General features: G+C 42.3%; 1 protein-coding gene across 1 annotated transcript in view; it reads left to right on the top strand.

Annotated features, from left to right (window-relative positions):
* COL23A1 (collagen type XXIII alpha 1 chain) overlaps window positions 1–15,346 on the top strand; it is a 395,641-nt gene that overhangs the window by 370,609 nt on the left and 9,686 nt on the right. The window contains exons 21-27 of the mRNA XM_075900481.1: window positions 1,792–1,833; window positions 5,664–5,690; window positions 6,724–6,795; window positions 6,905–6,958; window positions 9,259–9,285; window positions 10,053–10,106; window positions 11,578–11,664. Of these exons, the coding sequence (XP_075756596.1) occupies window positions 1,792–1,833; window positions 5,664–5,690; window positions 6,724–6,795; window positions 6,905–6,958; window positions 9,259–9,285; window positions 10,053–10,106; window positions 11,578–11,664 (363 nt within the window). The remainder of the gene's footprint in view (window positions 1–1,791; window positions 1,834–5,663; window positions 5,691–6,723; window positions 6,796–6,904; window positions 6,959–9,258; window positions 9,286–10,052; window positions 10,107–11,577; window positions 11,665–15,346) is intronic.

Raw genomic sequence — 15,346 nt, 5'->3', positions numbered from 1 at the left:
TTTAAAAAATCCAAATTTATAGTAATGACACCAGAACTAAGATTATTTGCTTTTAATCCAATAGGAAGCCATTCTCCTCAGGTTTGCATGAAAGGAGATAGATTCCTAAGAAATTCTGAGATGTCACATTTCAAGCACTTGTATTTTGTGTCCAGAAAATCCTCTGAATTTGAATACGTTGTTCAGTTGTTTGGGCCCAGTTCCACGAAGGTAGTTCAGTACCCAAGTCCTCTTTTGAGGCATGACTATGATCCAGCACGGCTGATGCCTCACGTTGTATGCACCTAAACTGAGTCAGCACCTAAACTTTTGCAATAAGAGTTATCTTGGTGCCTGTTTCTGGGCATATGGACTGCTGCCTCCTTCTGAATCCCAACCTGATCCACAAATAGGGGGAAGATAGGTACTCTGCACCAGTGTTTCCTCTCCTTTGTCCCATCTGTATGTGGAATAAATTTTGTTATGTTCACTGAGGCATGTGTGAACGTGCACCACCAATAGAAACACATGCTGACTGCTGTAGGAGCACTGCTAATCAGTCAGGTGGCATTTGACACTCTCCTTGGTGCGCCTGCCCTCCCTCCCTTCCCCCCAAAGGGCTCAGCTTACAGGAAACACTGTAAACCAGTTAAACTATATTTTTAACTGGTTAACTTCCTGCCACCGTGCAGTGGGCCCGGCTGGGCTGGAGCATGCTGCTCTGGCTGGGCCGGGCTGGTTAACAGATTACCGGTAAGCATCACTCTGAAAGGGTAATTGCTTACCAAGTAACTGGTTAACCAGTTACTCATTTACCCTAGTACTCACCTGGGATATAGTAGACTGCCAGTTCAGATTCCCCATCTGCCTGATAAGAAGTGATCAGAATATGGAAATGCCACCTCTCAAGTGAGCACCCTACCACTAGCTATAAAGTCATTCTCACTTTCTCTGGCCCAATCAATATTTAATTATGTAATCAGAGTGGAACAACTGCAACAGGAGAGCTTGAAGAACACCCATCTCAGAATACCCTGTAATTCAGCTGTCATATTGGTCCCACAGCTCTCAACCTTCTCCCAAACAAGCCCCTTTGCGGATCTAAGTGTCAGAGCTGTCCCATCCATAGCACGGTTCAGGGCAACTACCCCAGGCCAGGTGCTTTGGGGGGCTGCCCAACCTGTCCTTCATATTGAAGTTAGCCTGCAGGGCCCAGGATAGCCTGGGGGATCACCTGGAGCTGGCAGCAAGGGGTGCGCCTGCCCCCAATCTTGCTGCAGCGTCAGGAGCCATGGGAAGTGGAGCCATGCACCACCGCCATCTCCCAGAGGCGCCTCTCTCTGGTCCGTGTGAAGCGGAGCAACCTGTCTGGGAGATGCGGGCAGAGCTGGCTGCTGCGTGGCTCTATTTGCCGTGGCTCCCGCCACCACAGTGAAGGTGGTGGCCTGTCACCCTGCACCAGGCCCCTTCGGTATTGCCCGGTTTGTATTGTTATGGGGAAGGGGTGCAATGGAGGTGGGAGAGAGCGGAGCAGAGGTGGGAAGAGGTACAGTGTGGCAGAGCAGAAGTGGAGTTTGTGGGAAGGGATGAAATGAGGGAAGGGAAGGGGCAGGAAGAGGCAGGGCGGGGCGGAGCATGGGCAGAGTGGGGGTTGTCCCAGCCCCGCACCCCACTAGGGTTGGCTCTGCCAAGCATTATTAACTAAAACTAGTTAAACAGTAATCAAAGACGACGCTATTCATGTATTAACATGGCATGATATGGAACGTGCTACGAAGCCACTTTAATGTATTATGAAATTCCTATGTTTAGATCATACCAGAACCAGGACCCCCTGGATTGCCAGGCCCTATGGTAAGTTTATGAGCAACATCACTTACACTAGAGAACATCTGAAAACCCATGAACACATTTCCTGCTGTCCTGCACACTTTAGACTGCAATGAGCAGTCTGAAGACTTACGGCTTGTGAATCCCCACTGTGATTTCCAAGCTCACTTGAGCACTATTTCTTGTGTTCTGTAAAGTTCTCGCTAGAAAGGTACCAGAGGGGTATCCGTGTGAGTCTGTAACTGAAAAAAATTTAAAAAACCATGAATGGTCCTGCAGTACCTTAGAGACCAACAAAAATGCAGATGGTGTCATGAGCTTTCGTGAGCACAACCTAGAAAGGTATGAATGCTGGGTTTCAGGCCCTGAATCAGGAAGGTGCTGGAGCACTCGTGTAAATGTAGGTAAATGCAAATGCTTAAATATCTTCCTGAACCAGGGCCTAAGATTTGTATTTGCTTTTGAGAATAGTGCATGCCCAAGTATTTTAGGAATAGAAATAGCAACAACTACCATCAGCATGTTCATTTGTATAATCAGGCTGGACCATGAGCCTACTGAAATCAAGGGAATTTTGCCATTCCAGGATTGAGATTCCCCAAGCTTATTCAACACAGACCTCTTAAGATGTCTGTGCGGTAGCAAATTTAGGGCAATACAGAGCCTTGAGATGCACCCAAAGATTACAGACTAGTCAATGTATTGGGCGCATTTGTAGGTGGGAGAAGAAGGCAGCAGCCTGTCTTGGGAGCTATTCTGAGAGACCGAATAAGGGAGCCCTTCTGAAACACAATTTAATGAAGATGGCAGCTATAGTTTCAGCACAAGGGATGAAGAAGTTGCTTTCTAATGCACTTGGATTCAGTAAGGATAATAATGTTGGGCTGTAAGTAGTGATGTTAAATTCTCAGGAATAAACTTTTGGAGAATATTCTCAAGAATGTTCTTGAGAATAATCTCCAATGCGAGAATTTTTGAGAATTTTCTCTTAAATACTTGTTAAATAGTTTTTAAAGAATTTTACTATTTATAATAATGTCTTTCTTTAATAAAACTTCAAGAATCATGAAAAAATTCCAATTGTTAAAATGAAAATTCGGGAAAATAAAGAAAAAAAGACAGAGGTTTAAATTACTAAAACTTTTATTACAAATCTTCTGATGCACGATACAAATATTTTTCACTTTCTGGATTAAACACACGCCTAATCGGAATCTGCACTTTCCGAATCTGACCCATATATTTCTATCTCTTCTTCTTCCTCATACCTATCCTCTTCTTCGACTTCTTCTTCTTTCTCTTCAGCATCATCAATTTCTTCTTCCTCATTTCTCTGGTTCTGTTTCCTTTTCTCCTCTTGGAGATTTCAATGGAGCATCACTTGGGTTTTTAAGAAGCTTTATATTATGGGCTGTGAATGTCAGCTTGCCTGCCCTTTCTTGTGTTAACTTGTTTCTTTTTGCATTATGAATGATACTGTAAGTATTGAAACGTCTTTCAGTTGCTGCCGTTGTTGGTGGCATATTCAATATGTTGATTGCTGCTTTCCCTAATTTTGATCCATAGCAAATACCTTTCCACTATGTTACTGCATCTACTGAGTCAGCTGATTTTGTTACATATGATTTTCCAAAAAAACCTTCTTTAGCACGATACTTTGCAAGCTCTGCAATGACTTTTGCTGAGTGATCAGTGCCATACATTCTTGTGACTAATTTATCGATGAATTCAGTTCCTTGTATTTGTTAATTTTTAGTAAGGCACTCACCATTGAATTTTGGATTTAGAATATTTGCAGCATAGTGAATGTCTTTTAGAGCCATATCTTTTCTTTTTTCAAAACTTTTCATCACATCCTGTTTTTTCTTGTTTGGTAAGTGACTTTTGGGAAGTAGCCTATCAAAATGATCGCTTAATTCCCTGAAACATTCAGGAACTTTGCTCATTTTTGGCTGATCAGATTCAAGCAGCATAATCTATTTAACAACAGGATTTATCAGTGCATGCAGTTTTTGGACCTGTACCCAAAATACATCTTCATCCAGGATTGTATTCCTGGTACATTTGCTCAGTTTAGTCTGTAAATCTTCATGAACAGCAAGGCATTTTAAGACATTTTTTTTAATTTCAATAAGCTTTTCAAACAATATAAAATGGAACCCCACCTAGTTTTAACTAGCAATTTAAGTGCACAAGTTTGTTTTTTCTCTTTTTGAAATGCAGTAAAATGAGCTTGTAAAACTTGCGATTTGTTAATTTCCTTCACAATAGTTTTACAGGGAGCTTCAGTTTCTTGAACAGATTTTAAGTTTCTGATGTCACCAATTAACAAATTTAGTTTATGAGCAACACAAGTGTACATAGTAATGTGATTGTATTTTTCATTAAGCATTGATAAAGATTTCACCATTGCTGCAGCATTATCAGTGACAATGGCACCAAATTTTTCAGTGCCTATTTCTGTCATTATTTCTTCCATACGGAATGCCATATACTCAGCAGTATGGCGTTCAACATCAATTGCCACTGTCTTGTAAAACACTGGTTGTGGTGTTGATATAATAAATTCATTTCTTCGGTTGCTCCAAGCATCACACTGCAGTGCAAGAGAAGAGGTTTTAGCAATTTTTGTTTTTATAAAAGCATCAACACGTTGATATTCAGCTTCCAAAAGTTTGTGAGAAAGTGTGTACCTGGATGGCATCTTGTAAGATAGTCTTAATTTTTGCATGAAAGTAATCCAATCTTTGTTTTCAACCAGTGAAGGAGACGATCCCGATGAGAATATAGCTTGTGCAAAAAATTCATCCAAAACTTTGTTTTCAGTTTCGTTCATAGAATCAAAGTAGTGACTTATAGAGTCACACACCTTGGCTGAACTAGATGTGGAAGATGGTGATGTAAATTCACTAGCACTATCACAGTGTTCTATAGATGTTGATGCAGTTGATGGTTGAGGTGATCTGCTTCTGAACTCTGAGAATTTTGTTGCCTTTTCCTTGATGTAAGCAGGAGTCTTCAAATAATTGGAAATATGTTTTCTCATCCTTGTCACATTTCTGATGTATTCAGCCTTGCAGTACTTACATTCATATACCACTTTGTCTTTAACTGTTTTATGAAAAAAATAATCCCACACATCACTTTTAGACTTAGTTCTTCTTTTCATACTGATGAAAACACAATTACACCTTTCACAAAAGAGAATAAATGTGTTATTGCCTCTTTATATACTTTCTGTGATGCTTCCAGAAAGTTCCATAACAGTCAGAATTCCTGACTCATGAATGTTCTAGAAAGTTCCATAACATTCTGGAACATTCTATAATGTTCTCAAACTATCTTGAATGACCAAGAAAGCTCTTTAACATTCAGGGTGTTTTAAAAGTTGAATACAATATATTATTTCAAGAGAAAATGAAAAATAAGAAATTTGTCAAAAATTCTCAGGAAATAATCTTTTGGAGAATATTCTCAGAATATTCTCCGTTCTCGGAGAATATTCTCCAGAGAATATTCTCACCTCACATCACTAGCTGTAAGTTATGCAGCAGTATGCTTTATAATTTTCCCTTGTCAGAAAGCCTTTTGCAGTGATCTTTATCCAAAGTTAATTTCAAAGGATGTTTTAAGTCATGCAACAAATTATTTTTCATTCTTACTAAGTTGATCTAGAAGAGACAAAACTACCCTTTGCCTTCAAAAGAAACGTTTGAGATTAAATAATTATATAAATACATCACTGCCAAAGGCTGATTTGTGGGCCTAACATGAAAAATGATTGGGGAATTGTATCTGATTATATCTAATTGGCATAGATTTTTTTTTCAAATACACCCTTATCTTCCCTACAGGGTCCTCAAGGAATCCCAGGTCCTAAGGTGAGTCAATAAATTAAGTGCTTGCCACACAGTACTTTGAGGCTGCTAGTGTGTAACCAAGAGAGAACACAAAGTAAGGGCCATGATCAAACAAGGCCTGGGTTTTAGAGGTGCTGAGCATCAAAAACATTCATTGACTTCAGCTGCAGCACAGGAGCTCAACTTTTATGAAAAATAGGCCTATATTGTATCAGCAATATTTCCTCCAAATGGACTTATGAACTTGAATCCTCTTTGTTATTTTGTTTGCACAGAACACGTGATGTATACAGTTTCCCAACCCCATGGCTGTGTCTACATTGGCCCCTATTCCGTAATAGGGATGCAAATGTAGCACTTTGGAATAGGCAAATCCGCGGGGGATTTAAATATCCCCCGCGGCATTTGCATTAACATGGCTGCCGCTTTTTCCGGCTTGTAGATAAGTAAAAGTAGGAATAAGAGATCCTTCGGAAAAGAGCTTATTTTCCGGAGGATCGCGTCCAGACTGGCACTTTTCTCCGGCTTATCTACAAGCCGGAAAAAAGCGGCAGCCATGTTAATGCAAATGCCGCGGGGGATATTTAAATCCCCCGCGGATTTGCCTATTCCAAAGTGCTACATTACCATCCCTATTCCGGAATAGGGGCCAATGTAGACACAGCCCATATGTTTTAGTTTCAAATACTTCTCATGTGATGGATTCAAGAAAACTTACTGTCCACCTGTATATATGAATGCAAAATACTATACATTTGCAGGGAGATAAACTTTAGATAGACCACAGAGGTATTGATTCTGTCTTGAAGATGGAGTTGGAGCTGGCTTTTACCTTGTCCAAGCATTGTAACCCTGATCCTAGATAATGCAATTCATTTTTACATTGGTCCTGACTTGTCCTTAATCACACTGGTACAATTCATCTGGCCTTCAATGGCAATTTGACCAGAGTATATGAGAAAAGAATTGACTCAGCAGATATATGGCTTACCCAGTCAACTCTATGTCATGTTCATTGTCTCTCCTTGGTATTTGTCATTATCTTTTCATGCAGGGCTTGGATGGTGCAAAGGGAGAAAAAGGTGACGGTGGTGAGAAAGGGGGAATTGGTGACACTGGGCCACCTGTGAGTAGCTCAGTTTGTATGTGTACAATCTGCTAGCTTCTATTTTTGCTGAAAAAGACCTTTTGCAGCAGTTTTTCAAATCCTTATGATAGCTTGCTTTTCTTTTTAGGGCCCTGCTGGTCCTCCAGGACTTATTGGCTTACCAGGCACCAAAGGGGAGAAGGTAATAATTGAGTAGAAAAAGGGAAGATAAAATATAGGAATAATGAACTGGCTAGAGGAGCAGTTCCCAACCTTTTCCAGAGGGGGACCCATTTTAACAACTCAGGAAGCCTTTGTGACCCAAGGCATTTCAAAAATGGGGGGGGGGGGTGAGAGGGAGCAGAGCCACCTGGGGAGACACTTGGTGACCCTTTTGAAATGTAATGGCGACCCATATTTGAGTCCCAACCCATAGGTTGGAAAACCCTGGGCTAGAGTGTGTAGGCAATATATAATCCTGGGTATAATCAGAATTGCAAAACTGAGTGTCATATGCCCTATATATTAACAGAAAACAGGTAGTCCATTAGCTCAAGTAGCAGAGGCTTGTGTTTTGGGAGCACAGGATTTGAGTTCTATCCTTGCTATTTCTTTGAAGCTCAGAGCAACCATGGCATACAGCATGGTGACACACAGGAAATCCTAGGTTCCTATGGAATTGTTGGATAGTGAAACTTCATAATCGAATGAAATCAACCTTTAAGGGCATACCACTGCTTTAATACCATTTTTAATTTGAGGCAAAAATATAACATTAATTTAAAATCCACTCTGCAGTCTGCTTTGGCAGCCATCTCCAAAGCCAATTAGCTAATGTGGTGAAGAGAATTCCTTCTCGGACTCTCAAGTTGAGGCACATATGCCCTAATTATAGGCTACATTACTATTTTGATTGTAAAAAGTCTATTTTTGCTGAGAAGTAGATTGTCAGCCATAGAGTTCTCAGCTATCACTGGGTTTCTATTAAATGAATGCCCAAGTACATATATTCAGAAAGGCCTTAAATTTAGCAAATAGATATCTGATCAGAGACATTATAGGCTGAGTAGTGCTCCATCTATGGAGCCTGTCCATAAGACAGAAAGGAAAGCCAAATGTGTTCTGGAGCAGCACAACACAGAATAAGCCCCTTCACCTCCCTCCAGTTTTTCTTTTGCACATATTTTTTTTATTCTTCTAGGACAATGTTTCCCAAATAATGCTCTGCGGAACCCCAGGGTTCCACAAAGTGAAAGTAAGGGTTCCGCGAGAACCTGATCACTCCCACCTCCCCGAGGCGGTCTGAGGGGTGGGCAAGCTGGTGGTTGCCCAGGGCCACCATTTTCAAGGGGGCCACTGGTGGCCACAGTCTTAGGGGCAGGCTGGCGTGTTTTTGTGTTGTTGTTGATTTGATTTTTTTTTTTTTTTTTGCTTGACAGTTTTTCCCCCTTGTGGGGTTGTTGGTTTTTTTTTTTTTCGGTCGACCATTTTTCCCTGGCGGCTTTTTTAAAGGGTTCCATGGCCAAATAAAATTGGGAAACACTATCCTCGTAGATGTATGTGACACAAATGATATCATCTAAGTCTTCTGAGATGGCCATGTTCTCCAGGGCATTCATATATTTAAAAAAAATAAAGACAATCATAGACTTACTGAACCAAATACATCTCTGGTATAAATCCACGGAGGTTAATTTACTGGATTTCTTCTTTTTCAAAGCAGTCTATGATCAGCTGTGCTGTATTTACAGTGTCTTTAAAATTCTCCTGCCACCTTCCAACTGAATAGATATTAATGCTTTCTCCCATTACACCTATCTCGCTAGATTTCTTAATCCCCCCAAACTTGCTTTTCCAGAAATCTATATGCATGTGCTACTGTATTCTGTGACCTCTTCCCTTATTAGCTAGAATATATCTAGTTAGTTTAGGTCACAGTTCCAAGCCACCCTATTATTCTCTATCTCTTTCTCAATCTCTTCCTATGAATTGGAAGTCAATAGAGTTACACCAAGGATAATTCTGACCTACTTTTGTCAAACACAGAAGATTCTAAATCCATGGTGTCCAACCAGTTTTGAAGCAGTAGCCAGAAGAGTAGTACTATAGTAGCTACTTCTATAGCGGACTAGCCACACACAACCAGCCTAATAACCACATGTGGCTAGTGGCTAGTGTGTTGGACACCACAGTTCTAAATGATCCAACTTAGCTTGTCCACAGTCTCCATGCAATCATCTGGAAACAATCAGCTGCCTTCTAAAGAATTATTGTCAACAACAATAAAAACTCATTTGCCTCTCAGAGAGGCAAAAAAATAATTTCCCTTTAATTTTCTCCAGCCATTGTTTGCTTAAACATTAGTTATATACATTTATATTGAATCCCAACAAAACTACAAGACAGAGTTCACATAGTTATTTTGCCAAATAGTTGTAAGTTTACATAGGAGAGACACTTAACATGGTATCTTTTCTTCTACTTTTTTTTATATAACTCCAGGGCAAGCCAGGGGAGCCAGGATTAGATGTAAGTAGTGATACATTATTTTAATTATGGCATCTAAGGAACATCAAACATTATAAAATGGATGGCTTTTTTAAAAATTTTAAAAAATCCTATTTTCATATAGGCAATAAAGCAAACACTTTTTCTCTCATTTTCAATTAAATCTGATGTGCCCAGAGGAGTGACTTGGTGGATGGGAAGTAGATTTCCTATAACCAGGAGTGGCCCGAGGCCGGCTGTGGCAGCTGGCGCCCCAGTCAGAACGCGCGATCGGTGCCACCCGCCTGCACGGCCATCAATGGCCATGACGTAATAATCAGGTGCCTGGGCGCCCCGTGACATCATCATCGGGCGCCCCGGACCGGCGGTGCCTTAGACGACCGCCGAGTCTGCCTATGCTCACAGGCCGCCCCTGCCTATAACACACTATTTGCAGCATAGCCATTAGAACGCTCCACTTCATGCCCCACAGCTGTAGCTATGCCACAGATTAATAGGATGCCACCTAATGGCTGGATGTGGAATTACAAGTCCATTAAGAATGTATCAGACTAACATGTATCAGAATGTAACATCAAAATGTAACATCAGAATCCCTGTCCAGAGGATACAATACCATGAAGGTATATTAAACCATGAACTTTCCCCCAAAGAAATCAGCCACAGATATTTGTGTGTAAAATATGTGGATTCTTTCTAATTGACCTTCTGGGCTAGGATGCATTTGATGGAGTTGTTTGGAACTAACCTTACAAATACCTTTCTCATATTTAAAATTCTCTTGATAGGGTTTCCCAGGTCTACGAGGAGAGAAAGGAGATAAAAGCGAAAGGGGAGAGAAGGTCAGTATAGTTTATATCTTTTCTTGTCACAAAGGGCCAGAGTCTGTCTTCAGTCATGGCAACCCAAGCCAGCAAGGTTAAAACAATGTAAATGGGAGAAATTTGCCCAAAGTTTATTATGAAATTTAATTTTTGTGTGTATCAATATGCACAGATATACACGAAAGATTTTTTATTCTATATATATAAAATACATTATAGAAATGTTTTCAATAACTTCTCCTGTAGTCACTGCTCACAAATTTTGCAGCCCTGTGTCCTAGTGCACGAGAACTAAAGAATGAAACAGACATAGTCTAATCTTTTACTGACCAAACTGCAAGAAGTAAAAAACAAACTAAAAAAAAACCCTAATCCATGATGAAAGGATCAGATCCTAAAGTTCTGGCTTCAGTGGTATCTTGCACAAGTGAAGATCCAGTGAAAACTGAATCAGCATCTCAGGTTCTAGCCATCGGTGCTTTAAAACTCTTTCTAATGCACAGATCCATGGCACTTGTAAGCCAGGTAAGGACAGTTGTTCAAAGTATAAATATTATCTTGTTGGTTTTATGCACGAATGGTTTCACTGACTAAAGTGAATGGGAATTGATTAAACATTTCTAACCTGTTATTGTCCCTAAATTAACTGCTGCCTGGCCTGCGTCCACCACAAAGACATTTGCACTGCAGCAATGTAAAGCAAAGCCTACACTGATGTGGTTTACTCCAGCATTTCACTCGTGTGAAGCCCTCTTTACTTCAGAGCAATGTATCTACATTTGGGTAGAACTGGGCATAGCTGCCATCTTCCAGATTTCCACCTCTTCTTCCAGTGCTCCACCCCCGCCTCACCCTGCACCAGCCCTGTGGCCAATGCACTGTCCCCACCTTACAGACCCTGCATGGAGCGGCGAGGCCGTGCCATGTCTTCCCCCTCCCAGCACACTCTGTCACTCTCCCCAGAGAGCAGGAGCCCAGGTGAAGAGCAGGAGGGAGCCACTTTTAACACCAGTCCCTCCCAATCACTGCTCTGGGGACCGCAGTACCTAAGCCCTGGCAGGGAATGGAAGTCACCTCCCCACCCAGGCTCTTTCAAGCAGCCACTGGGCAGAGCTGGAGAGCAGCATCTCAGCAGCTGGAAGGGGCTGGTCCCCCCTTCCACTACTGACATCTGAACCGTGTGTTGCCCTGTCCCAGCCCCTCCCCCGGAAAACCAGAATCTTACCTTATTTTCAAAGGAAATGCTTCAAAAACCAACTTTTAGGTTTTGATGAATCAACATTTTCCAACACAACCTCATCCCATTAGAACATTTCTGACTGGTTCCAATGATGCGTTTGCATCAGTGTAACAACCTCGGTGTATCTGCACCACTGTGAATCGCTCTGTGGACAAGGCCTAAAATGGTAATAGTTGGAGGTCTTCCATTAATATTGAACTGTCATCCTTCTGTGTCAAGCATGGTTTAATCTTTCTATTGTGTCAACAGGGAGAAAGAGGAATACCTGGTAGAAAAGGAGCCAAGGGGCAAAAAGGAGAACCAGGCCCGCCAGGGTTGGATCAGCCTTGTCCAGTGGTAGGTGATTGTTTTACGGAGGAGGAAAGCTTTGCCTTAGATTCCATGGCACCAAGACTATTCATGACACTTTTCTCTGGATTCTATGGGTACATCTAGACTACAGGCTTTTGTCGACAGAGGCTTTGTTGACAGATATTGTTGACAGCTTCTGTCAACAAAGAGCATCTAGACTACATCCAGTTCTGTCGACAAAGCAAGCTGCTTTGTCGACATGAGAGTGTAGACGCAAAGGACAGTGTAATAACGCTTTCTGTCGACAGAACTCTGTCGACAAAAAGCATTATTCTTCGTAGAATGAGGTTTACCGCTGTCGACAAAACTGCCAAGTTCTGTCGATGTTATGCCGACAGAACTCGGCAGTAGTGTTGACGCAGGTATAGTTTTGTCGACAAAAGTCCACTTTTGTCAACAAAACCCTGTAGTCTAGACACACCCTATCTGTTGGAGGTCTCTGTTTGACAGCTCAGTTATTTTGCACTAGGTCAGAAACTGTTGCTGGTTTTTTTGGTTTTGGTTTTGGGTTTTTTTGTGTGTGTGATTCTTTCCATTTGCACTGCTGAGATATCAGTACTCAAGACATATCGCTCACTGTAATGATCCTTTACTTGCTAGACAAGGACTGGATGCAGTAATAGAGATAAGGACCTTGTGTTAAGGACCTTCTCAGTATATTTAAAAAGCAAACAAAGATGTGCGGTAGACAGTCCCTCCTTTTAAAAGAGTGGTGAGTGGTTTCACCCCAGTACATCTCTGCTCTGATATTGAGCATCTGGGGGCTTTGGAAGACAAAATGGTACTGTGAGATTAGATATTGAGTCAAATTCATTCCTGAAGTCACCAAAGATTACTTACGTGGGGTTGCATTTGGCCCTCATTTTTATTTCTTTTCCTTGGTAAGATTGATAGTTGATTGCAGTCCAGATTTCTCTATTTATAAATTAACTCAGATTACAATTAGACACACTTTCCTGTGAAATAAGGATGACTCATGCTCTATGTTTTAGGGCTGGTGTGAGAGTTGTGGCATGTTGTGCTGCATGCCCAAGGGATACCTTTTCACTGTGTATTCCCTGAGATGTCAGGGAGTTCAGGGAGGAGGCATGCTGTTGAGTGGTCTCTCTGACAACTGTTCGAAGTGGGACTGTGACTAGTACTAAAGAGCTGTCTCTCCTCAGAGAGCAACTGGGACTGGTTGAGAGTAAATCAGAGAATCTTCCTTCCAGTTCCTTAGAACTGCTGGGTTTTAGAGACTAACTGTAACCGGGTCCTTGGGGCTGTGTAGCCTAGTGGCTAGGTTGCAGAGTGAGCAGGCGAAGAGTGGGGCGTGGGCCCCCAGCCGCTAGTGCTCCTGGCCAAGGAACACACTGCCTAGTCAAGTCTTTAAGTTTGGGGCGTGGCCCAAGAGTCCAGATTCCCCTTAGCTGGTGCTTCTCAATAGGTTCCTCCCTTTTCCCATAAAGGGGGTGGCTTATTTGTTCCCATGGCTGCTAAGCAGACAGGCTCTGGTTTGCGTCCTGTAGACTGCTGTCCTGCCTCCTTGCTCCTCAGCCACTGAGTAGAGTTCCTTCCTTTTCTCCTCTCCCCAGGCCTGGCATTGGCTGCAGGTAAAGAGGGGTGGGGCTACTTGGGCCCAAAGGCTTTCTTTTAACCCCTGGGATGACAGGCTCTCCCTTCTGCACTCCCTCACACCAACATTAATCAAACTTACCATGTATGTTTCCAGAGGTTCGTATGCATTCGATAGGGCCTAGTGAGATTCTCTTTTATGCCAAGGTAGGCAGGTGGGCAATATCTTGTATTGGACCGACCACTGTTGGTGAAAGAGATAAGCTCTGAAGCTACACAGAGCTCTTCTTGATCAAGGAAGTCCTTTTCTAAACTACTGTTTTCTTCAGACCTCTAAAATGGCTGTGTCTTAGTAAAATGCTTTGAGATTTATGGATGAAAGTGACTATTATTATTAAAGTCATATTATTTCCAGGGATGAAAGTAAGTATTCAGGTAGTCAGGTCGACTACTCGCATTTTCCCCCACCTTGCTGCCTCTGTATTAGAGGCAGCAAGGAGGAGGAAGCAGGAGCTGGGGGGAGCCAGCTTAAAAGCCAGTTTCCCCAGCACCGTCTTCACGGTGCCACCTGCCCTCCCTCCACCCCCGCGTTGCTATCTCTATTAGAGGCAGCAACACTGGGGGGGGGGGGTGGGCACGGGAGGCTGCTACGAAGCAGCCTCTGCCCACAGCGAGTCCAGGCTAGCCACAGACAGAGGCTGCTCTGGTAGCAGCTTCTGGATCTGGCGTGACACCGGCTGGCACAGGGTCCGGGACCTAGCCTCACTGTGGCACTGCAGTTTAAATATAATAGGAGCCAGCTGCCTGCCCCCCCACACCCAGGTCTTACTACATTTAAAATGCAGAGACGCAGCGGGGGTAGTTCCCAGACCCAGTGCCAGCTGGGACTGAGCACCTTTCCCATCAACTAATCGTGTCGTTGATAAGAATTCTATCGACTACAAGATTAGTTAAATACCCACTTCTTAACATCCCTCCTCGTTTCATAACGTACTCCAGACACTGATCTACTTTGGAGAACTTACTTTAAACAAGCTACAATAAATGATTTTTAGGCCTGATCTATACTTAAAACTTTTGCCAACATAGCTATCAGTCGCATCTGATTTTTTTTCTTCCTTCAGCCTACAACTGACCAACATAACTGTGCTGGCATAAGCTTTAATGCAGATGCAATGTTTTTGCTGTTATATCTTATTTTATTCAGGACACTGGCATAAGCTATACCAGCATCTATAATTCATTTTGGCTTTCTATACATCATCTCTTTGTGTGTCAAATTATTTTACTTCCTTGGTTTTAGCTTTGCTCTTACAAAGTTATAAGATTCTTGTCTGATTACAATGTTGATTGTGTCTAGTTGAATTTGCTATTCTTGTGTCGTCAAAAATAGTTTTATAGTAATTTGAACCCATTTTCTTTCTTTTGCTGATGAAATCATGTCTAAGTAACTTTGTTCTGTGTCCTTCATCAATCTCAACAAGCAGTTCATTTTCAAACAGGGAGATCGTAATATTAAAGGCGATAAAGGGGAGCCAGGCTTACCAGGCCTGAATGGGTTGAGCACACCCTGCTCTTTGGTATAGTATCTCTTCGCTTTGCTTTTCTTGCATGGCTCTTGTGTGCAATTGTTTCTGAAGCTGCAAAGCCCTTTCATGATGGATATGTGAGTGCACTTCCATAAGAAGAGAGGAAAAACACATTAGATTCAGAGCCGATTTGTACTTAGAATCAAAGAGCTGGAAGAGACCTCAGGAGGTCATCAAGTCCAGCCCCCTGCCCAAGGCAGGACCAATCCAAACTAAATCAACCCAGCCAGGGCTTTGTCAAGCCAAGACTTAAAAACCTCTAGGGATGGAGATTCCCCCACCTCCCTAGGTAACCCATTCCAGTGCTTCACCACCCTCCTAGGGAAATAGTTTTTCCTAATATCCAACCTAGATCTTTCCCACTGTAACTTGAGACCATTGCTTCTTGTTCTGCCAACCGTCATTACTGTGAACAGCCTCTCTCCATCCTCTTTGGAACCTGCCTTCAGGAAGATGAAGGCTGCTATCAAATCCCCCCTCACTCGTCTCTTCTGCAGACTACACAAACCCAAATGCCGCAGTCT

Source organism: Pelodiscus sinensis, chromosome 17, assembly GCF_049634645.1.
Source record: "Pelodiscus sinensis isolate JC-2024 chromosome 17, ASM4963464v1, whole genome shotgun sequence".
Classification (NCBI taxonomy): Eukaryota; Metazoa; Chordata; order Testudines; family Trionychidae; genus Pelodiscus; species Pelodiscus sinensis.
This window is presented reverse-complemented; position numbering and strand designations above follow the sequence as displayed.